The sequence below is a fragment of the Marmota flaviventris genome, chromosome 17 (genome assembly GCF_047511675.1).
Source record: "Marmota flaviventris isolate mMarFla1 chromosome 17, mMarFla1.hap1, whole genome shotgun sequence".
Taxonomy (NCBI): Eukaryota; Metazoa; Chordata; class Mammalia; order Rodentia; family Sciuridae; genus Marmota; species Marmota flaviventris.
In genome coordinates, this window is record NC_092514.1 from 54,660,493 (window position 1) to 54,684,925 (window position 24,433).

At 40.2% G+C, this 24,433-nt stretch overlaps 1 protein-coding gene across 1 annotated transcript; it reads left to right on the forward strand.

The window, feature by feature from the left end:
* The first annotated feature begins 6,900 nt into the window (after positions 1-6,900).
* Mrpl45 (mitochondrial ribosomal protein L45) lies at positions 6,901-23,273 on the forward strand. Its single transcript, XM_027924701.2, has 8 exons — positions 6,901-7,011; positions 8,211-8,388; positions 8,786-8,903; positions 13,017-13,115; positions 19,812-19,860; positions 21,089-21,238; positions 21,904-22,077; positions 22,379-23,273. The coding sequence occupies exons 1-8, from the start codon at positions 6,946-6,948 to the stop codon at positions 22,463-22,465; spliced, it is 921 nt and encodes a 306-aa protein (XP_027780502.1). The 5' UTR covers positions 6,901-6,945; the 3' UTR covers positions 22,466-23,273.
* The last annotated feature ends 1,160 nt before the right edge of the window (positions 23,274-24,433 follow it).

Sequence of the window (24,433 nt, forward strand, 5' to 3'; positions counted from 1 at the left end):
GAAAATGAGTCAGGGCTCAAGGACTCAATACCAACCTCTCCCACTCCTGCCAGGAAACCTCTGGGGTGAGACAGGGATGAGAGAAGCCAAGGGGCGGGCCTCCAGTTGCCTGCCCTGGGGCCTCTGGCTTGTGGTTTCACCCTGGTTTGCCCTGTAGCTGTAACGTGTCTCCTGACACGCAAGCCCTGACACTCTGGCTCTCCCTCTTTCCCAAACCTCCGCTCAGTCTCAGAAACCCCAGAAGTGACTTTAGGAGAGACGAGAGGAAAGGGGAAGCAAGTATAGAGCGAGGTGGGGATGTGGCACTTCAGGAAAACACGGGGCAAGATACGAGAGACTTTTTGCGGAGGAAGGGAGGAGGAAGTAGAAACTGAACTCACCTTCTCGGAAACCAAGATAAAGAAAGGGCAGAGGAGTGTCATGGCTAGGCTACTGAGGATGATACAACACAACTGAGGTATGACCCCGAATGCTCCGCTGTGCCAGCCTGCATACCTCCAAGACTCAAGAGCAAAACAGCAAAAAAGCCACACTTCTCATTTGGAGGAAGTGGCTCCTGGAAATCCATCTCTCATTCTCAACACCACAATTCTCTGCGTTTGTGGCAGGCCTTAGAGCTGTCTGTCAGCAAGGAAACAGCTTTGGGCAACTCTGCTATGTCAGTCACATGTTTCTACATATTATTTCACTTAGTGCTTACAACAGCCCTATGAGGTAAGTTTTGTGATCCCTATTTCATAGATGGGTACGCCGAGCTACAGTGGATTTTATTAATTTGCTCACAGAGTTTGGAAATCATGAAGCAAGGTTTACATCAGTTGCCAGAACCCTATGGACTCCAAGATAATAAGCTGCCTTTGATTTAAAGTGAAATTAAATCGTAGTGATGCCAAAATAGCAGAGACCTCTTGAGTCTATCAAGGCACACTAAGAGATAGACCATGTGATGAGCAATGAATGAAAGTCTTTCCACTCTCAACACAGATAGTTAAACATTTTGAACTGTTGGGTCTGCAAGGCCCTCCCTGCAATCTGAGATCCCAGTGCAGCCTTGGTACCCTCTAGTGGAAGTTTTCTGCATTCACATACCCTCACCTAGTCACTGAAAAATATCCCAAAATAATGTCAGCGGGAAGACATGGTTGTATGTTAGGGTCCAAGGAGGGTAGAGGAAGGAACCCAGACTAGAGAGAATGTATGCTTAGCACCAGGGTCACAAAGGGCCTCTAAAAGAGTAATTTTCAGTAATTCATGAGCTCAGGCCTTTGGGCACTTTTTTTTTTTTTAACATTTTTTTACTTTTTTGGTGTAGATGGACACAACACAATGCCTTTATTTTTATGTGGTGCTGAGGATCGAACCCAGGTCCCGCCGTGCTAGGGGGGCTCTCTACCGCTGAGCCACAATCCCAGCCCCTTTGGGCACTATTAATGGGAGCTCAATACACATCACATGAAACTGTGGACTTTTAGGGCTCTAGAGAGAGATTTTTTTTTCTTTCTTTCTTTTTTTTTTTTTTTTAAGAGAGAGAGAGAATTTTTAATATTTATTTTTCAGTTTTTGGCGGACACAACATCTTTGTTTGTATGTGGTGAGAGGATCAAACCCGGGCGCACACATGCCAGGCGAGCACGCTACCACTTGAGCCACATCCCCAGCCCCTTTTTTTTCTAATGGGAGGAAATTAGGGATCAGAAATGCAAAGTGACTTTCCCAAGGCCATAGGACAAACCTATGCAAGCAACAGTGGAACTACAATTCATGTCTCCTGATTCCCAATCCAGAGCTCTTTCCACCACATCATACTTCCTTATTTGTTGGCTGACTGAATTCAGCCACAACTAATGTGTGCATATAAGGAACCAAGACTTGTAGAGACAACCCGAGTTTGTTTTTGCCTTCATCTGCCCACAATCTGTACATTTTTTATTCTTTCATTCAACACAATTATTGAGTGCCTATTATTGCCAAACACTAGTGTAGACATTGCTTTTCAAATCTGTGGACCTTTTTGCAGGGTACTCCAGCATGTGAGAAGGAGGGTCCTAGAATCCTGGGACCCCATGCCCACAGGCCTCTAGGGCCCTCCTGGAGCTTCCTCCCCAAGTTCCCAAACAAGGTGTTAGATTTATTTCTGTCTCCCTCCCCCTGCGGAGGTAATCCCTGAGAATGGAAATGGGTTAGAAACAGATTACTCTGATCCAAGGGCTTTGCTTTCTCCTTCCTAAACATCATGTTGGTGGTGGGGGGGGGGAGGTGCGGCAGAGGCAGGGAGTCACAGATAGCCTGAAATTCCCTTTTAGGATTATTGCTTGATTTAGTCAGCTGGGGTGAAAGTGGAGCAAGAAGAGGCAAGGGATTAATTCTGGGCCTGACTTGAACAGCAGGATGTATGGGCTTCTTTCTCTGCTGTGCCAGGATGAGCAATATCTCATCCTAAACATACCTTTAGAACAGGGAATCTAGGGCAGGCAGAAAGAGGCAAAGGCAAAGGCTTTGTCGCCCACAGCAGGGGTGAGTGGAAGGATGGATGAGAAAGAAGGGCAGGTGACAGAAGAAAGTTATACAACCCAGGAATGAGGATTTGCTTCGGGGCTTGGAAACTACCTGTATTTTGGTAGTCTTAACTTCAACAGAGATGAGAAATGCTCATTAGGGGAAAAAAACTAACACACAGGGAATTTCTAGTTCATGACTCCTTTGAATCTCTCTTACTTTAGGGACATTGTACTGGGATGAACTCTGGAGGCAAGGATGTTCTCTGTGTCCAGCACAAAGAGCAGATACACTTACTAGGATTCTGCTAAGCCCTATATATCCCCTCCAAGGCTCTCATGATGTTTGGACGTAGTGGCCATAACTAACCAGAGAGTCATGTTTTAATTTATTTCACTTATAATGAGTTAATAACAATTATGTGAGTTAGGTACAGAATTACTCCCTTTCTACAAAGGAGGGAAAGCAATGGAGCTAAAATGTAAACTCAAGCACTGTATCATTCTTTTTTTGTTGTTTTGTTTTGGTACCTGGGTTAGCCATTGAGCCACATTCCCAGTTCCTTTTTTATTTTGAGACAGGATCTTGCTATGTTGCTTAGAGCCTCACTAAGTTGCGGAGACTGGCTTTGAACTTGCAATCCTCCTTGCAATCAGCCTGGCATTAGGCCATTCTTAATCATTATGTGAAAGCCATAGATAGTTAACTTGGAGTGACAAAGAAGCTCTGCTAACATTGTTAGCTAAAGATCAATTGGGAGTACTTCTTAGAAGTCAGGATTCTTGTTTCTCTTGTGGCACCTGGTCTTAGACAACTCACTTCCTTTTTTTGTTACCAGGGATTGAACTCAGGGGTGCTTAACCACCAAGCCATAACCAGCCCTTTGTATATTTTGAAACAGGGTCTTGCTTAGTTGCTTAGGGTCTCACTAAATTGCTGAGGATGGCTTTGAATTTACAATCCTCCTGCCTTAGCCTCCTGAGTTGCCTGGATTAGAGGCTTGTGACACCACCATGTGACTGGCCACAATTTACTTCTTTTGCTCTTGGTGCTCTCACTTTAGGGAGGGGAAATACAATATAAACACAAAGCAAGCCTATTTCTTTTTTCAATTCAAGTATAATGCTATTTGGAATCAAATTCTTCCAATTCACCAGAAGAATTTGTGGCTCACCGCTGAACCACAAATCAGATGTGCTGTTTAAATTGGCTGTGCTTCTCCTAGATGTAGGCTACTCAGCAAAATTTCAGAAGTTCCAAACTTTGATGTTATCAGCCACTAGGAGGGGAAAAAATTACAAGTATGTGTCCCACTGCTCATGGGAAGTCCTACCCTCTTTGGGCCCTGCTTAGAAGTTTCAATAGGACAACAAGGGAGTCTAGGAACTCTTAGGAACTCCCGTGTTGGGAGAAATAGGGAATCAATATTTTTATTTTTTAGTTGTAGTTGGACAAAATACCTTTATTTTATTTACTTATTTATTTTTATGTGGTGCTGAGGATCGAACCCAGGGCCTCACATGTGCTAGGTGAGTGCTGGACCACTGAGCCATAACACCAGTCCCAGGAAATCAATTTTGCCTTCTGCTACATCATAATTCATCTCGGATTCTCCTTACCCATTTATTGATTAAATATTTGAGTGTATATTATGTGCAAGACTGTTCTTTTCCAGGCTGAGCTCCTACTCGTGTATTTCTTCCTCTAATTGCAGATTTCCCTTCTCTTGTTCTCATCATTAATGCAAGATCTTTTGATCTTGCTTTTTCAGAAATGTGAACTACCACAGTGGTTGTAAGGATGAAGAAATATTCTTTGGTAATATTTTCTGAGCAAAGAGCTTCTAGTTATCCTTGGAGTTAATGGGGTAGGAAGATGATATGAATTTTCCAAGACGGCAGCTAATCAAACAACACTCACTTAAAATTCATCTTTAGAATTAATTAAATGATATTGACTCCCCTTATTATTTCATCCTGGCTGATATGGATCAAGCCTGCAGTACCTGAGAAAGTGAGCAGAGAGTAGGCAGAAATGATGTGGGATGTGTTGGCTACTGTATGAGGCCTAGGAAAAACTCAACAGTAGAGAAGATAATCCTAGAGAGACTATATCAGTGTTATGTATAGTCAATAACCACTAACTACTCATCCATGGAGTGAGTTTCCTCACTTGGTGGATATACCAGTTAAAAAAAAAAAAAGAAAAAAAATATGTTTTATTTTCTAGGGACTAGAGTGAACAGATAGGAGAATGTTAAGAAATGATACTTCTCAGAGCTGGGGTTGTGATTCAGTGGTAGAGCACTTGCCTAGCATGTGAGAGGCACTGGGTTCGATTCTCAGCACCACATATAAATAAAAATGATTAAAAAAATTAAGCTTGGGCTGGGGATGTGGTTCAAGTAGTAGCACACTTGCCTGGCATGCGTGCGGCCCGGGTTCGATCCTCAGCACCACATACAAACAAAGATATTGTGTCCATCGAAAACTAAAAAATAAATATTAAAAAATTCTCTCCCTCTCTCTCTCTCTCTCTCTTTAAAAAAAAATTAAGCTCCATCAACATCTAAAAATATTTTTTAAAAGAAATAATACTTCTCATTGAAATAATATATATTTCACAACACATACAGCATCTAATTTCATGTCACTATTAATACGTCATCTTATAGGTTTGGTGCTGTGGCTAGAATTTGTGGAGAAATTCTTACCCTTGAAGATTTTCAGTGTAGTTAAAAAGTTAAGATTTAAAACAATATACAATACTTGTATATTGGGCATGGTGGCACACCCCTGAAATCCCAGGGACTCGGGAGGTTAAGGCAGGAGGATCTCAAATTCAAGGCCAGCCTGGACAACCTAGTGAGACCCTGTCTCAAAATAAAAATTAAAAAAGGAGATATAGCTCAGTGGTGGAGCACCCCTGGGTTCAAGCCTCAGCATCTCTCTCTCTCTGTCTCTCTCTCTCTCTCTCTCTCTCTCACACACACACACACACACACACACACACACAAAAGTGATGTATGTGCTCTCCATACCCATAAGTAATCTCAGTTTCTCTTATAGTCCCTACCACTTTATTTCAACCTTTTTAGGAATTATCCTCCAGCCTAAAAGCTCTTATATGCACAGACTATAGTTCCTAATTCATTGCAAAATATTGTAGATAGGTGCTCAAACAGTAATTGATAAAATAATAATAAAAAATAATAAAAAAATAATAAAAAATAATAACCAGTGGGTAAACTGGCTTGGTGGTGCATCCCTATAATCCTAGTAACTCAGGAGGCTGAGGCAGGAGGATCACAAATTGGAGGTCAGCTTCAGTAATTTTTCCAGATCCTGTCTCAAAATAAAAAATAATAAAGGCTGGGAATGTATCTCTGTGGTAAAGTGCCGCTAGGTTCAATACCCAGAACCAAACCAAACCAAACCAAAACTACAAACAACAACAAACCCAGAGAATAAGTGTGGAATATGTTTGCTTTGACAACTGAATTTTTCAGGATAATCCCCAAATCATGACTCCTTTAAGAACTGAATGTGAGAAGTACATCATAGTGGTTAAGAACATGGATTCTGGAGTTAGACTGTTTGGATTTGAACTTCAGTTCTGCCAGTTTTTAGCTGTCTAACAGTAAATAAATTACTTAATTCCTCTGTGATTCAACCATATAATGTAAAATGGGAATATTGTTCTTATTTGGTGAAGATTGAGTTAAAGGATGTAAAATGCTTAGAAAATTGCCAGGCAGCTGGTAAGTGATTTCTAAGTATCAACTATTATTAAATTTGTTAATATTAAGCCTGTGACTTTTCTGAAATGACAAATCAAAAATGTCTTGGGTACCTTTTGCCTTAGTAAACACAATGGACAATTCTAATTCAACAATAAGACTTTTCTTCCCAGGTAGATAGGGAAAACTTGAGGCTCAGGTTTTAGGTTACAGAGCATATAATATAAGGTCAGATAAAGATCCAGAAATTACTCATTTTCGCCCTTTCTGGGATCCAAGAAACCTTCAATGTACTCCTGGCTTTTAACGTAAATACTTGTCTCCTCAGAACTCTCTTGAGTTCAGAGGGAACACCTTTTTATTTTTTTACCGAACGTAAGTAAGGTGCAGCAAGGTGTCAAACACATAGGAATGCAGAAACCACAAGCCGCTAGACAGCCTCATGCGCACGCGTAGCTGGCACTCAAGCATTCTCGAGCCGGCGCGTGACAGCCGTGCATTTCTCCATACCCGCAACTGCGCACGCGCGCGTCCGTACGCGACCTTCCCTACCCCCGCGAGCACGTGCGCGTCCACGCGGCTCACATTTCGTCAGAGGGCGCGCTCCCTGGAAAATTCCACTCCCGAGCTAGCTCCACCCTTTGCGCCTTCTCTCCTACCTCACACTTTTCTTGCAGAGCCCCCATCCCAGCGGCCTTTGCGTGAACAAAATGGCAGCCCCCGTGCCTCGGAGGTTGTCTTGCTTGTCCAAAGCTTTGGGATGGTGGTCTCGGCAGGTGGGTAGGGACAGGACAGATAGGACGCTAGGGACTGGAGAAGGAGGATAGAATAGAAGGGAATATGCGTTGCGCAGTTTTTCTTGGTGCAACTGGGCCAAGCGGCCAGATCTAGTTAGGGGAAAAGTTTTGAGATGGACTAGATTCCCTTACGTGGCTCGGTGACCTAATGGGGAGATCCTGTGTGGGGCCTTAAGGTCAAATGAATTAGGTCCCTTCAGTTTGGATTGGGTCTATCTGGAGGTGTTAAAGGGGAAAGAAGTGGAGCCTTGGCGGGTGGGCCCGCTTCTCCTAGATTCTTATACATAGCCTAAATTGAATGGTAGCTGGAAAGGTGGCCTGTAATCCCAGCGACTCGGGTGGCTGAGCCAGAAGAATTCCAAGTTCAAGACGAGCCTCAGCAGTTTAGTGAAGCCCAAAGCAACTTGGGGAGACCTAGTCTCAAAATAATAAAAGGGCTGAGGATGTGACTCAGTGGTAAAGTGCTCCTGGGTTCAATGACCAATTAAAAAAAAAAAAAAGGTAGCTGGAAGGGCTGAGATTTGTGGCTCAGTGGTAGAGCACTTGCCTATCATGCATGAGGCACTGGGTTCCATCCTCAGCACCACATAAAAATAAAATAAGAATATTATATCCACCTAAAACTAAAAAATAAATATTTTAAAAAAAGGTAGCTGGAAAGGAGGGAGTCCTTTATTGTCACTGCCCCTTCCTGAGCAAATCTTATGATCAGAGTGAGCAGGTCACCTGGCCTTTAAATTATTTTTTGTTCATTGGGAGCTAGAACAGCAGAATAGTTTCCAGTGAGATTCCTTTTAGAATGAGCAAAAGGTGTCAAGAAGAGAACTTTGCTTATATTTCAATAACAGCATTCCACTCATGTGGGTATTGGGTTGATATTAAAGTTCCTCATCAGACTGAAAAGTTCTTTGAAAGTGCTTTGCTTTAATAACTCTGTATCTAGCAGTACTATGGAATGTACTAAAAGAAAGCCTTTTGTAAATAAATGTTGAGTGATGTTAATAAAAGTTGCTAACTGGAGTCTGATATGTCCCTAGGTGTTAAGGCATCAGTGCATTTTCTCCATTATAATTCTTCCTGAAACAATCTTTGGATATGCATTGCTTAGAGTTTGTTCAAAATAGATTTTTTTTTTTTTTTCAGGTTGCCTATACTCTAATCTGTTCCTTATATTTCAGTCACTCTTGATGACTCAGTCTACAGCTGTAGTTCCAGTAAGAACTAAAAAACGTTTCACACCTCCTGCTTATGAACCCAAATACAAAACAGAAAAGGAGTTTATAGAATATGCCCGGAAAGCAGGATTGGTTATTCCCCCAGAACGTTTGGATCGGCCCATACATGTGGCCTGTACAGGTGAGGTGCAGTATTTTGGGGACCTTTACCCAATACTCTACTATCAGAGACCTTCTGGAATTTGGAATTCTTGAACTAAGATTGATAGCATTTAATTAACCACTAAATCAATTCAGCCTCAGTATTTATTTTATATACATTGTGTTTCACAAAATCTTGATCTTGTTTTCACAGTATTTCTAGAAAGCAAATGTGAAATTTCCACATTTTGTAGAAGTAGAAACAGACTTTTAAGTTATTCTGTTTTTTTCCTAGTATAACATGGTTTCTTCTATGTGGAAGCCTATTTTATAGATTAGTTTACTTTTTATCCAGGATCCTTCCCAATTTTATGTGACCTGAAGGTGATTTTTTATGATTCTTTTAAAACCTATTTAGTTTTCTTCTCTCCTTACAGCTGGTATCTTTGATGCTTATGTTCCTCCTGAGGGTGATGCTCGAATGTCATCTCTTTCAAAGGAAGGACTGAAACAGAGAACTGAGCGATTGAAGAAAAATGCAGCATCACAATTGTCGTAGGTGTTGGAGACAATTATGGGTCAATGTTAAAATAGAAGTTTCTTATTGTTACTTTATCCCAGAGATGCCTTCTTGGGTTAATTGGGTTGAGTATGACTTCTTTAATGTCAGTATTGTCTTCTGTAATAGATTTGTATTTAATGCAGAATAATGTGGGCATTCTAATTCCTTTTTTTTGAATATTTATTTTTTAGTTGTAGTTGGACACAATACCTTTATTTTGTTTATTTATTTTTATGTGGTGCTGAGGATCGAACCCAGGGCCTCGCACATGCCAGGCGAATGCTCTAACCGCTGAGCCACAACCCAAGTGGCATTCTGATTTTTTTCGGCGGGAAGAACATCTCTGCCTGCATGTGGTGCTGAGGATCGAACCCGGGCCGCATGCATGCCAGGCGAGCGCGCTACCGCTTGAGCCACATCCCCAGCTCGCATTCTGATTCCTTAACATCTCAACCTTTATTGATAATTTAGTCAAATCAGTTAATATGTGGACCCCTTTTGCAATCACATTTAAAATTTTTAATAAATAACAATAAAGGCAGCATATTTATTTAAGAATTATCTTAGAGTTAAAGCTTCAAAGAGTAAGAAAAGTTAAAAAAAAAAAGGGTCAAGAAGACATCTGTTACAGGGAACAAATAGGGCCTTAAGGAGCAGGATCTTGAACTTATTAATTGAAAGTACAAAATCACTTAGTATTTGTCACTTTCTGAATCTAAATTATAAGTGCTTTGGGATTATGTATAGGTTTATGAGTACAAGTATATTGTCAGAGTTAGTTTTTCACATGGCCATGACTTATTTCTCTAAATACAGATCTTATCATGTCACCTTCTCTGCTTTAAACTCTGGGTTCTCCATTGCCTGAAGAATAAAATCCAGATTTCTTCAGTGATAGGCAACACTTGTGATCTGGCCCTTGCCACCTCCTCTATCATCATCTTTTGCCCCTTGTTCCATTTTTCTCATCCTAAACTTCAGCATTTCTGAACTAATTGCCAATTCCTTAGAGTTCTGTGCTGTGCTTCTCTCTTTGCACATCCTGAAAACACCCTCCCCTTGCCTTACTAACATAAAACCCATTTCAAGAGTAGTGTCTGTGGGCTGGGGATGTGGCTCAAGCGGTAGCGCGCTCGCCTGGCGTGTCCACAGAAAACTAAAAAATAAATATTAAAATTCTCTCTCTCTCTCCCTAAAAAAAAAAAAAGAGTAGTGTCTGCTGTTAGGCCTTCTCTAACTCTTTTTAGTGCTGCTTTTGCTTTAATTGTAACTGAACACTTATACTTACTTTTTCTAATAACTGTACTGCTAATAATTGCTCCTGAACTGTGGGGTCTCTGATAATTATGATGAACAAAACTCATATAATTTTTTCATAGAGTTACCATCCTAGGAAGGAAAAACAGTCATTGTAAATACTGATTGCATACAATTAAATAATTTTAGATAAGCTGAAGTATGAGTGCTGTGGGAGCACATGACAGGGAAAGATGACAATCTGGTGGAGCAGGGAAGGCTTCCCTGAGGAAATGATATTTTAAAGTTAGGACCTAAGGGATTGTTTGGATTAGCTAGGTGGAGAAGGATAGCAGGGAATGGCATTCTAGGGAGACAGAACAATACGAGCAAGGCTCTGTAGTGAAAAAAATTATTGAAAAGGTGTTGGTTTTTGTCAAATGCCACCCCATCCCCATCCCATAATGTGGATTGAGCCCAGGGACACTCTACCACTGAGCTTCATCCCTAGCCCTTTTTTTACATTTTTAAAATTTTGAGACAGGTTCTTCCTTAGTTGTCCAGTCTGGCCTCAAACTTGTGATCCTGTGCCTCAGCCTACCAAGTAGCAGAGATTATAGACATATACCACCAACAACTGTCAAATGCTTTTGTGGTATCTATTGAGATGATGGTCTATTTGTCTTTATTCTGTCCATATGGTATGTTACACTAATTGACATTCAATTTTAAGCTAACCTTGCATTCCTGGAATAAATTCTACTGGATGGTGTTCTTCATACTTTGAATATATTTATAGTTACACTCTGATTAAATCAGAATTCCCTAATTATATAATTATTATTATTATTATTTTTTAAAATACCTTTATTCTATTTATTCATTTGTATGTGGTGCTGAGGATTGAACCCAGGGCCTCACATGTGCTAGGCAAGCACTCTACCGCTGAGCTATAGCCCCAGCCCCTAATTATATAATTATAACTCAAAATGCTATTGACTTATGAATCATATAATACATTATGATTGTTTTTCCTTTCCAGCATAAATTTTTTTTTCTGAAGGTCGTGTTTTCTATTTTGCTTAAAAAAACCTGTATTTATGTAAATCCCCTTTTATTGCATTTAAAACATTGAGTATTTATCAGTTTAATCCTCAAATTGTTCCTGGAACCTGTCTATTTCAGTCTTAGTTAGTTGCTTTTTGGGCCCCACTGTACATCTTGGGATCTATTTGTAGTCAACAGCCTAACATTCCTTTTTTTTCTCTTGTGTTGTATTCCCTGTTTCTTGGGTCCTGTGTCTTCCCCTTTCATGTGTTGTTTGGTTTTTGGTTTGGTTTTTTGCTTTTTGAGATGGGATCCCTCTATTTCCTAGACTGGCCTTATACTCATTATTCCCCTGCCTCAGCTTCCCAAGTTGCTGGGTCTACACTACGGCACCTGGCTAATGCTTCATTTTTTACTCTGATGACATATTCTTTAGTAGCTTCCTAAGAAACAATTTATGGGGGGCTGGAGCTGTAGCTTAGTGGTGGAGCACTTGCCTAGCATGTGTGAGGCACTGGGTTTAAGGCTTAGCACCACATAAAAATAAATAAATAAAGGTATTGTGTCCATCCATAACTAAAATATTAAAAACAAAACCCAAAAACAGTGCATGGTCAATAAATGAGATCTTACAAATATAAAAGAGAAATCTTACTGGATATTGTGGTATGTGCCTATAATCCCAGCAGCTCAGGAGGCTGAGGCAGGAGGATCACAAATTCAAAGCCAGCCTTACAAACTTAGCGAGGCCCTAAACAACTTATAAAGATCCTCTCAATAAAAAAGGCTGAGAGGGATGTGGCTCTGTGGTTAAGCACCCCTAGGTTCAATCCCCAGTACTCAAAGAAAAAATAAATCATCTTTTATTCTCCTACTTCATTTATAATTTTCTCAGGAATACAATTCTGGGCCAGATTTACTTTTTCCTCAATTAAAACCACTGTTCTGAAGCTGGGGATATACCTCAGTGGTATAGTACTTGCCTAGCATGTGTGAGGCCCAGAGTTCAATTCCTAGTACTGGGGGGAAAAAGTACTGCTCCACTTGGCATGCTAGTGCATACCTGTAAACCCAGTCACCTATCTCAAAAAATAAAAGAAAAGGGCTGTGTAGCTCTGTGGTAGAATATCCCTGGGTTCAGTCCCCAGTATAAAAAGTACTTCTTCATTCTGATTTTTATTTTTGTCGTGCTGGGGATTTAAACCAGGGTCTTTTGCATGCAAGGCAAGCACTCTGCCAACTGAGCTTTATCGCCAGCCCACCATTCTGACTCTTGAAGCTTTGTATGAAAACTGTTTGATCATCCATTCTTCCTTCCTTCCTTTTTTCCTTGCCTTCCCTCCCTCCTTCCTACCTTTTTATCTTTCTTCCTTTCCTGTCTTTCCTTGGGATTGAACTAGGTATTCATGTGCTGAGCATGTGCTCTGTCACTAAACTATGCTTCTGGGTTGTTCTTTCTGTCTTAGTGCTCATAGGATAATTTTTTTAAAATATGTTTTTTAATTGTTGATGGACTTTTATTTTCACTTATTTGTATGTGGTGCTGAGAATCGAACCCAGTGCCTCACGCATGCTAGGCAAGCGCGCTACCGCTGAGCCACAACCCCAACCAGGATAAATTTTTTCAATCCCAGAATTCTAAAATTTCACTTTGAGAGCCTTGAATGATTGATTTGAGAATTTGAGGCTTGAATTTACAGGAATTTAGACATTCAAAAATTAATTATTGAATGAGCAGGTACTAATGGAGGTTAATGTAAGTTAGGAGTTATGGGAATTCTATGAAGCTTTCTTTATAATGATTCTCATGCTTAATTTTACAGAATCCGGAAGATAAAAGAATTTGATGCTAATTTTAAAACAAAGGACTTCCCTGAAAAAGCTAAGGATATTTTCATAGAAGCACACCTTTGTCTAAACAAGTAAGTGAACTCCCTATCTTGTATGTGTTTGTTCTCAATAGCTATTATCCTAGGCACATTTTTTAAAAAATGTATGTTTTTTTAGATTTTGATGGACCTTTATTTTTATTCACTTATGTATATACAGTGCTAAGAATGGAACCCAATGCCTCACATGCTAGGCATGTACTCTACCACTGAGCCACAACACAGCCCCAAGGCACAGTTTTCTGTACATATTTATTTCCTTTTCCTTCAAATAAGAGTTCTAGAGTGAGGGGCTGGGGTTGTAGCTCAGTGGTACAGTGCTTGCCTGGCATGTGTGAGGCACTGGATTCCATTCTTAGCACCATATATAAATAAACAAATAAAATAAAGGTCCATCAACAATTAAAAAAAAAAAGAGTTCTGGGGCTGGGGTTGTGGCTCAGTGGTAGAGCGCTCACCTAGCATGTGTGAGGTCGTGGGTTCGATCCTCAGCACCATATATAAATAAACATATTGTGTGTAACAACAACTGAAAAATAAATATTAAAAAAAAAAAAAGAGTTCTTTGAGAGAACTTGCAATGTGGAAAGTAATTAGTGACTGAAGTGATGTTTTGCTTCTCTCCCTGCTTGTAGGAGTTTTTACCATTTGGTCTGCCTCAGTTTCACCTGCAAGTGTTGGGACTATGCTGGAATGGCTTAAATCATCCTGATCTTTTTTGTACATTTGTCTTATGTATGTACATTTTCCTTTCCTTGAGTTATTTTGAATTAGTTACTTTTGAAAATTTCCAGCTTTTTAAATTTTATTCAACCAAGGACATTTTAACTTTTTTTCAACCAAGGGCATTTTAACTTTTTTTTTTTTTTGTGGTGCTAGGGATTGAACCCAGAGGCACTTGACTACTGAGATACATTCCCCAGTCCTTTTTATTTTGATACAAAGTCTTGCTAAGTTGTCCAGGCTGGCCTCAGACTTGTAGTCCTCTTGCCATAGCCTCCCAAGTAGCTGGGATTACAAGTGTAGGCCACCATGTCTGGCAGAACATTTTTATCTTGAGATAGGGTCTTGCTGAATCACTTAGGGCCTCGATAAGTTGTTGAGGCTGGCTTTGAACTCATGATCCTCATGCCTCAGTCTCCTGAGCTGCTGGGATTACAGATGTGTGCCACTGTGCCCAGCAAACACTTTAATTTTAATCATTGCCTTATCCACCTTCCATGTTATTGTGGTCTAAATTTTTGGTTCTGGTTTCTTTTTATGTAGCTTTCATTTTTTTGTTTACTTCCCTTCCCAAACCTGAAATAATTCCTTCCTTCTTTCTTATTTTCTATGAGCATTTTGAAGATGTAATCTTTTGGTTATTGCTGTTTCTATTGGAAAGTTATCTATTTTTTCTAGTTGTTTCTTTGAAGTTAAAGTTTCTTTTCATCTGGCTGCTTTTAAGATTTTTTTCTCTCCCTTGAGTATTCAGCAGTTTACTATGATGTACTTACAGTTGTGTGTGTTTGTGTGTGTGTCTTTGTTCTGGTATGTTTCCTATTGGTTTTTAAATTTTAGGGTATTTTGTCAGTGTTGGAAGATTCTCAGAATATCTCTTCAAATGTTGCTTCTGCTCTACTTTTTTGTTTCATTGTGTGATTTTTGAATAGACATATGTTAGAGCTTTTCACTATGTGCCAAAAGTGTTTTAGGCTCTTTTTTAATATTTTTCCAGTCATTTTTTTTCCATCTCTACATCTTTAGTCTGATTATTTCTGGTTTGTCTTCTTGTCTTTTTAATGTATGTAATTTGCTGTTAAACTTAGCTTGATCTTTTTTCACTTGATTTTTGTTGTTGTTGTTTAAATATTTTATTTTTTTTTAGGTGTAGATGGACACAACACAACGCCTTTATTTTTATGTGGTGCTGAGAATCAAACCCGGGTCCCGCCTGTTCTAGGCGAGCGCTCTACCACTGAGCCACAATCCCAGCCCTTATTGTTGTTGTTGGTTTTTTGTTTTTTTTTTAATATTTATTAGTTTTCGGCGGACACAACATCTTTGTTTGTATGTGGTGCTGAGGATCGAACCCAGGCCGCACGCATGCCAGGCGAGCATGCTACCGCTTGAGCCACATCCCCAGCCCCTTGTTGTTGTTTTTTACTGTGTCCAGTTTCTCTGCTAAATTTTTCCATCTTGTCATCTAACTTCTTACTTAATATATTATGATATTTATTTATTTATTTATTTTATAGAGTCAAGGTTTTTTGGGCTGGGGTTGTGGCTCAGTGGTAGAGTGCTCACCTAGCACCACATACAATAAATAAAATAAAAGTATTGTGTCCAAGTACAACTAAAAAAAGAGAGAGAGAGAGAGAGTCAAGGTATTGATATGTTACCCAAGCTGGCCTTGAATTACTGGGCCAAATATCCTTCTGGCTCAGCTACTCTCTGTGTTCCCCACCCCAAGTAGCTGGGATTACAGATGCACATCTGTCTTGTCACCTAATTTCTTTTCTTTTTTTTTTTTTTTAAAGAGAGAGTGATAGAGACAGAGAGATAGAGACAATTTTAATATTTATTTTTTAGTTTTCAGCGGACACAACATCTTTGTTTGTATGTGGTGCTGAGGATCGAACCCGGGCCGCACGCATGCCAGGCGAGCGTGCTACCGCTTGAGCACATCCCCAGCCCCTAATTTCTTTTCTCTCTTTTTTTTGGTACTGGGAATTGAACCCAGGGGTGCTTTGCCACTGAGCTATGTCCCCAGCTCTTTTATTTTATTTTGAGACAGAGTTTTGCTAAGTTGTTTAGGGCTCAGCCTCCTGAGCTGCTGGGATTATAGGCATGTGCCATTGTGCCTGGCTCTAATTTATTTTCTTTCTTTGTTTTTTTGCAAGAATGAAAGGAGTAGGATTTATTTAAGTAAGGAGAAAAGTGACAGAGCTCCCACAGAGCAAGGGGGGACCCAATAGCAGGTTGCTCCTGAATTCTTTTTTTTTTTTTTTTTGGGGTGATACTGGGGATTGAACCCAAGGCCTTGTCCATGCAAGACAAGTACGCTACCAATTGAACTATATCCCCAGCCCCTGAATTCTTAAACATATTATTACACTTATTTTAAAATCTTTGGTAACTCCACAATCTATATATGCTGTACAATTGTTTTCAGTTGTTTTTTCTCTCCCCTCTTTTTGATTTTGGTTAGTTCTTATCTTTTGTATGCCTGCATTTTTCTTTCTTTTTTTTTTTTTTAAAGAGAGAGAGAGAGAGAGAGAGAGAATTTCAATATTTATTTTTCAGTTTTCGGCGGACACAACATCTTTGTTTGTATGTGGTGCTAAGGATCGAACCCGGGACGCATGCATGCCAGGCGAGCGCGCTACCGCTTGAGCCACATCCCCAGCCCATGCCTGCATTTTTCTAAAAAATAGTTTTGTTTTTTGGTACTGAGGAGTGAGTCCAGGGCCTTATACAGTGCTAAGCACATGCTCTACCACTGAGCTACATAACTAGCCCTTTTACATTTTTTGATTTTGAGTAGAGTTTTGCTGTGTTGCCCATGTTGGCCTTGAACTTGGAATCCTCCAGTGTTAACGTCCTCAGTAGCTGGAATTATAGACCCACACCACCTTACTCAGCCCAAATATTTATTTTTTAAGAATCAAAAGATATGCTGGGTACCATGGAGCACACCTGTAATCCTAGCTACTTGGGATACTGAGGCTGGAGGACTAAGGCAGGAGGATCACTGAGCCCATGAGTTCTAGGCCAGCCTGGAAAACATATATAGAAAAACCTTCTCTTAAAAGGAAGAAGAAAAAGAAAAATTAAAGATATAATCATGTCAAAAACTATACCTTTAGGGGCTGGGGTTATGGCTTAGTGGTAGAGTGCCTGCACTGTGTTTGATCCTCAGCCCCACAAGATAAATAAATAAATAAATAGATAGATAGATTTATTTATCTATCTATTGTGTCCATCTATAACTACAAAAAAAAAAAAAATACACACACACCTTTAGCTGGGTGTGGTGATGCACACTTGTAATCCCATTGATTCAGGAGGCTGAGACAGAGCATTACAAGTATAAGGGCACCCTCAAAAACTTAGCAAGGTCCTGAGCAACTTAGTGAGACCTTGTATCAAAATAAAAATTTAAAAGGGCTAGGGATGGGGCTGGGGTTGTGGGTCAGCAGTAGAGCGCTTGCCTAACATGTGTGAGGCCCTGGGTTCGATCCTTAGCACCATATAAAAATAAATAAAATAAAGATATTGTGTCCAACTACAACTAAAAAATTAATTAAAAAAATAAAGGGCTAGAGGTGTGGCTCAGTGGTTAAGAGCTCCTAGGTTCAATCCCTGGTACCAAAAAATAAAAAATTTATATATATATATCTATCTTTCTTTACTAATATATTTTATATATTTATACATGTTTGCAGTAAAATATGCCTAATATAAAATATTATAAAATTTTATAATATAAAATTTACCATTTTAACGATTTCAGTGTATAATTCAGTGGTTGTTGCACCACCATTATCACTATTCATTTCTAGAACTTGTTCATTATCCCAAACAGAAACCTTATGGTCATTAAGCAATAATTACCCATTTTCCCTTCTCTTTTGTTAACATCCATTCTATTTTCTCACTTTATGAATTTGCCTATTCTAATGCTGGTCTCTGAATAATTGTGTCCTCCTAAAATTATATGTTGAAATCTTAACGGCCAAGGTGATCGTATTAGGCTTTGGATCCTTAGGGAGCTGATCAAATTATGAGAACAGAGCCCTAATGAATGGAATTAGGGCCCTTATAAAAGAGGCCTGAGAGAACTTTTTGCCCTTTGAGGACTTAGCAAGAAGGCACCAATGTACGTTGAATGGGTCCATGCCAGACATCGAATTTGCCAGTGCCCTGATCTTGGGCTTTCCAGTTTCTGAAACCCATGACGAATATATGTCACGCTGTCCAGTCCCTGAGACTACAGGTACGCACCCATGCTACATGTATTAAACCCATGCTAAGCATATACTTGACCACTCTTCTTTTTTAATGTGGGCATTTGCATCTCTGAATTTTCTTCTTAGTATTACTTTTGCTGCATCCCATAGGTTTTGGTATGTTGTATTTTTTATTTATCTCAGAGTATTTTCTGATATCCCTTGTCTTCTTTGACCCATTTAAGAATGTGCTATGTAGGGGCTGGGGTTGTGGCTCAGCGATAGAGTGCTTGCCTAGCACGTGCGGGGCCCTGGGTTCAATCCTCATCCCACATATAAATCAATAAAATAAAGGACACAACTTGTGTCCAACTACAACTAAAAAGTAATTTTTTTTTTTTTAAAGAGAGAGTGAGAGAGAGAGCGAAGAGAGAGAGAATTTTAATATTTATTTTTTAGTTTTTGGCGGACACAACATCTTTGTTTGTATATGGTGCTGAGGATCGAACCCGGGCCGCACGCATGCCAGGCGAGTGCGCTACCGCTTGAGCCACATCCCCAGCCCCTAAAAAGTAAATATTAAAAAAAAAAAAAGAATGTGCTGTTTATTTCTGGATTGCTCAATCATCCTTCATGCTGTCATAGAGTCTATCAGGTTGCATTTTTTCCTTTTTGAATGGTTTTGGATCCCTCTTCATTTCTTGCATCTGGGGATTTTCCTTTTTTCCTTGTAATTTAGGCTTGCCTGTTTAAAAATGTGTGTGCAAATGATCCCTGACTTACAATGGTTCAACTTAGGATTTTTTTTTTACTTCATGATGGTGTGAAAGTAATACATATTCAGTAGAAACCCATACTTTGAATTTTGATTTTTGATCTTTCTTGAGTTACCAATATGCATATAATTTTGTCTCATGATGATGGGCAGCTGCAGGGGAAGCCACCATTCAATACTCTGTGGTATACTTTGTTACTATGAGATATTGTTAGGTTAGGTGTATTAAGTGTGCCTTTAGCTTTCAGTATTTTCAATTTAATGATGGGTTTACCAGGATATAACCTACTCCTAAGTGAAAAAGCAATCTCTGTGTGTGTGTGTATCCATTATATTTTACCCAGCATTTCTAGATGTTTGCAGTGGGAGTAGGTTCACATGAGTTCTGTCTGTTATGTTTCAGAATGTCTTCCTTTTATTTTTCAGTGTAAGTTCTCTTCTAACATTAAATGAACTTAAGCCAGGCATGGTGGTGTGTGCCTATAGTCCCAGCTACTTCGGAGACTGAGCAGGAAAATCCCAACTTCAAGGCCAGCCTGGGCAACAGAGGCAACCTAACAAGACCCTGCCTTAAAATAAATAAATACTCAGGAGCTTGGGAGTATAAGATGGGAGAATCACAAATTCAAAGCCAGCCTCAGCAACAGCTAAGCAACTCAGTTATACCCTGTTTCTAAATAAAATACAAAATAGAACTGGGGATATGGCTCAGTGGTCGAGTGCCATATCGAGTTCAGTCCTCGATACCCAAAATAAACAAACAAATCCAAAAAAGACTAAGAGAGCTCATCAAAAATGGAATTTATTTCTCCTGAAAACTTCTAAGGTGGGATAATAGATAAGAAGGGTTCATTTTTGTGTCTCTAGAACTTAGCATGTCATCTGGCTTACAATACATGTGCAGAAAAATGTAAAAATGAATTGTTTTTCACTTTTAGGTCCATATTCAACTTTCACACAGGGCATCATAAAAGAAGGTGTCAGTGATCTCTCTCTCTCTCTCTCTCTCTCTCTCTTTCCTAGCTCAGACCATGACCGGCTTCATACTTTGGTAACTGAACACTGTTTTCCGGTAGGTTTTCATCCTTCTTAGAGCTGCTGGATACCTGAAGGGCAGAGCATAGATGTGTTGTCTTACAAAGGATCAGTTTTTTGTTTTTCTTTTCAATTAATTCTTCTTTTATTTATTTATTTATTTTTGGTACCAGGGATTGAACCCAGGGGTGCTGAACGACTCACTGCTACATCTGCACCTCTTTTTTATTTTTTATTTTGAAATGGGACCTTGCTAAGTTGCAGAGGCTGACTTTGAACTTGCAATCTTCCTGCTGCAGCCTCCTGAGCTGCTGAGATTACAGGCATGTACCACCACCTACACCTGGCATGAAGGATCAGATTTGAAAGTGTAGAAAGTTTAAGGCACAGGCTTAAATTTTTTTAGTTTTAGCTAAATGATAATGACTTGGCACAGAGTCTGGTAAGGTCCATAGCAAATGAAGAAAAGCAGGAGTACCTCAGTGGACAGCGCTGAAACCATGTGGTGTAGATCCTGAGGTCACAGTAGGCTGTGTGAAGCCACACCTACACATGTCTGCAGTGCAGCAAAGGATTTAACAAGGGTTCACAAGGCTTATTTGGTAACCGGCCTTAGGTGCACTAGGGGCTCTCAAGAATAGGGCTTTATGAGCCTGCCTCAGCAAATAGCAAGGCATTAAGCAATTCAGTGAGACCCTGTCTCTAAGGAAAATACAAAAAATAGGGCTGGGGATGTGGCTTAGTGGTTGAGTGCCCCTGAGTTCAATCTTTGGTACCAGTTAGAAGTTCAAGAATAAGAACTTCATTTTCTACAAATTCAGCTGTAGTTTCTATCTGTAGAACTTCAGTTTCTATCAGTCCCCCCAGGGATAATTAGAGCAATAGGTCTTGGTGAAATTCCTACCTTTACTGCTAAAAGGTGAGGGGGGAGGGAAGAGAAATATGCAGTCATTAATAGATTATGCAAATGAATGAGAGGAAATATGGCTCATTTTGCATGCTGGCAATAGTGTGGAATGCTGTTTTCACTTGAAGGGTCCTTGAGGTAGGTAGGTCTCAGGGGAGGTGATTTAGATGAAAAGTCTAAAGCTTGAGCTTGAGCAGTAGCTTAATCATGACTTAGGAATAAAAGGCACAAGAGAGCATTTGGTGGGAAACACTGCCTGTGGGCTGTAGTATTGCAGGAAGTGAGAGCAAGTGTGGCAGTACCAGCAACCCTGTAGGGAGGGGGAAACCCAGTTGAACTTGTTCTTCTCTGCCCTTAGGATATGGTCTGGGACATCAAGTATAAGACTGTCCGCTGGGGCTTCGTGGAATCTTTAGAGCCGGCCCAGGTGGTGCAGGTTCGCTGCTCGAGTATGGTGAACCAGAGCAACATGTATGGCCAGGTTACTGTCCGCATGCACACACGGCAGGTAGAGTCACCAGTTTGCTTTCCTTCCAGCTTCTCTTTTCTCTCAGATTTTTTAGAATCTTCTTCCAGTTCAGGATTTGAGGTTTGGGGATTTTTTTTTTTTTTGGGTGATGCTGGGGATGGAACCCAGGGCCTCATGCATGCTAAGCAGGGGCTCTACCACTGAGCTGCATCTCCAGCTCCAGTACTGTAGGTTCTAAGGAAAGGTTCACTGTGGTCTTCTTTCTGTCATTGCCCCTTCCTCATGCTTATAATGTTAGCCCTACTAAGGTGTGGTGTAAGGACATTCTCTCTCACCCTTCCTAGTGTTAACCCCACTCTGCCCTTTCCCATCAAAGAATCTCTAAGAACAAAGTGTCAGCAGTTGATTAGTTAGTCTTTGATTCAGACTTCTGAGATTTTTTTTTTTAAAGATGGACACAATATCTTTATTTGTTTTATTTATTTTTTATGTGGTGCTGAGGATTGAACCCAGTACCTTATAAGTATGAGGCAAGCATTCTGCCCCAGAGCTATAAGCCCAGCCCTCAACTTCTGATATTTAAAAAAATTTTTTTGAAAATTTAAAAATTCTTGTTAAGATTATTTCTAAAATGGTTGTCTGGCAAAACAAAGGAAAACAAAACAAAAAAACCTAACATGCCAGATTTGTTTTCATCCTTACAGACTCTAGCCATCTATGATCGGTTTGGGCGGTTGATGTATGGACAAGAAGATGTACCCAAGGATGTTTTGGAGTATATTGTGTTTGAAAAACACCTGCTGAACCCCTACGGGAGTTGGAGAATGCATGGCAAGATTGTTCCCCCATGGGCACCCCCAAAGCAGCCCATCCTTAAGGTAAGGAAGCTTGTACAGTTTAAGAGGCCTGAGGCAGGGGCTGGGGGTATAGCTCATAAGTAGATCCCTTGCCAAGCATGTACAAAGCCCTGGGTTCTATCCCCAGCGCCACAGAGGAAAAAGAGACCTCAGTCGATAGTTGGGCATCCTAAGTCCTCTTGGGCTCCACCTAAGGAGAGAGGGAAAGATTCAACAGTGGAGAAGAGGAACTCTTTGTTATGGGATGGGTAGAGGCAGGGATGAAGCCTTCTGGGTAAGCCATGGTCTTGGCTGGCAGGTAACTCAGCCTACTATCTTTCAGACGGTGATGATTCCTGGCCCCCAGCTGGAATCTTGGGAAAAATGTGAAGAGGAACAAAGAGAGAACCATAAGTCTCAGCTAGCCTGACGACAAAAATGACTCTTGGGGTAAAGCACTGGTGATGATGATTCTGGATGTTGTGAAGTCATCCATCTCTTTCAGACCACTCCTGTTTCCTCCTGTCCTGCTTGGATCTTTTGAGCAGATTCATCCTTACAACCATGTCTGATGGCTGGGCCCAGGTCGTTTGCTAGTATGCATAGACATGGACCTTTTTTCTTTTTAAAATCATATGTCTAGCTTCTGAGTCTAGATGAAAGACAATATGTTTCACTGAACAAACATCTGTACTTTTTTTCACAGCAGAGACTGTGGGAGCTAATAAGCAACATTCTTTTGTAATCACTGGGCAGAGATCAGAGTTTGAAATAAAATACTACCAGAGTGTTGGACAAATTTTGGTGTTGTGCCTTGTGTGGTGACACTCACCTGTAAACCCAGTGACTTGGGAGGCAAGAAGATTGTAAGTTTGAGGCCAGCCTAGGCAACTTAACAAGATCCTGTTTCATAACAAAAAAAGAAAAAGACTAGAGATGTAGCTCAATGGTTAGATCACCCCTGGTTTCATTTTTTCTTTCTTTTTTTTTTTTGTGGGTTCTGTATATTTTCCCCAGTTAAGATTCAACTGGGGGAATAGGCCAAGCTTCAAGTGGAGAAGTGGAAGATAAGCCTAGTTGTGAGTGGTCTGACTTCTAGGAAATCCAGACTTGGGAGAATAATTAGTGTTCATAAAATTGGGTATCACTTAAGAGGGTCTTTTTCTCATAGAGTGACTTACTGAATTAGCATTTATACTTTGTAGAAGAATATAAATAAAAAAATAATTTATTCCTTAGCTTTTGGATTGTTTTCTTTTTTTATATATATATATATATTTTATTTGTTTAATTTTCGTCGGACACAACATCTTTATTTGTATTTGGTGCTGAGAATGAAACTCAGCGCCGCGCGCATTCCAGGCGAGCACACTACCGCTTGAGCCACATCCCCAGCCCCTGGATTGTGTTCCTAATTAGTAGCTGCTTCCTGGTGTGACCCCTTGAAGTTTGGGAGGAGGCAAGGGCACAGAAGGGTTAGTACATTTGGGGAATTCATCAGTAAGACTTGGTTCCCTGATTTCTAGCACCTCCTGGAGATGGCAGCTATTCTTTCCAGCCCAGAATTGGGAAGTTAAATGCACCAGAAAACAAACCTGTGTCAAATAAAACAGCCCCACCCTTCCTTGTTCCTTAGCTCCAGTTGGGCTGTTACGAGAAGGATGTGGGACTTCATATGCTCTGTGTCCTGGGTCATCTGAGTAATGACAAGGCAAATCTCACTTGCCCAGCAGTAAGCTTGGCTCATAGTGCTGTTGCTTTCATCAGCTCAGCATGGGCTCCTCTTTAAAAATGGGGCCTTTAATTCTCACATTTTCTCTTTTTCAAGCATAGAAGTTTCTTTTTAAGGAGTCTGTTACTTTTTTTTTTTTCAGAACTAGGGATCGAACCTAGGGCCTCACACATATTAGGCCAGCACTCTGCATTCCCATCCTATCTATCACTTAAACTAAGAAATAAGCTGTTCTGATCTTGTCTTGAAAGTACAGTCCATAGAAGCTGGAATCAGGTCAAAAATAAATAACTTATTTTTCAGTCTCTCTAACTATCATTTCAGCAAAGCAGCAAACAGACCAGGTCTTACTGGGCAAAACTGGTGTTTTTTCAACAGCTTTTAAGTGCTGATGGTAGAAATCGTCGTATATGCTTAGAGGGGAAACAGCATTGATGGGATAATACAAAGCAGCCACTCTCATCTCACTACTTAGTCTTGACCCTTTTGGCTTAAAATGTACATCACTTTGCAGCATTACTGCCCAAGTGAGGTTTGGTTGCATCCTATTTGCTTGAGCCCTGGATTAAGGCAAAATGAGAAGTGCTTTGAACAGGATCCATAGCTGGGGCATTCGGAGGAAGGGGATGTAATCCTGACAGGAGAGGGAAGCAGAGAAACAAAAAA

Excerpts from the sequence above, each read along its gene's own strand:
- Mrpl45 (XM_027924701.2), top strand. The coding sequence starts at position 6,946 with ATGGCAGCCCCCGTGCCTCGGAGGTTGTCTTGCTTGTCCAAAGCTTTG. Across the intron at positions 13,116-19,811 it reads GCACACCTTTGTCTAAACAA|CTCAGACCATGACCGGCTTC; the intron begins GTAAGTGAACTC and ends TCTCTTTCCTAG. Across the intron at positions 19,861-21,088 it reads TAACTGAACACTGTTTTCCG|GATATGGTCTGGGACATCAA; the intron begins GTAGGTTTTCAT and ends CTCTGCCCTTAG.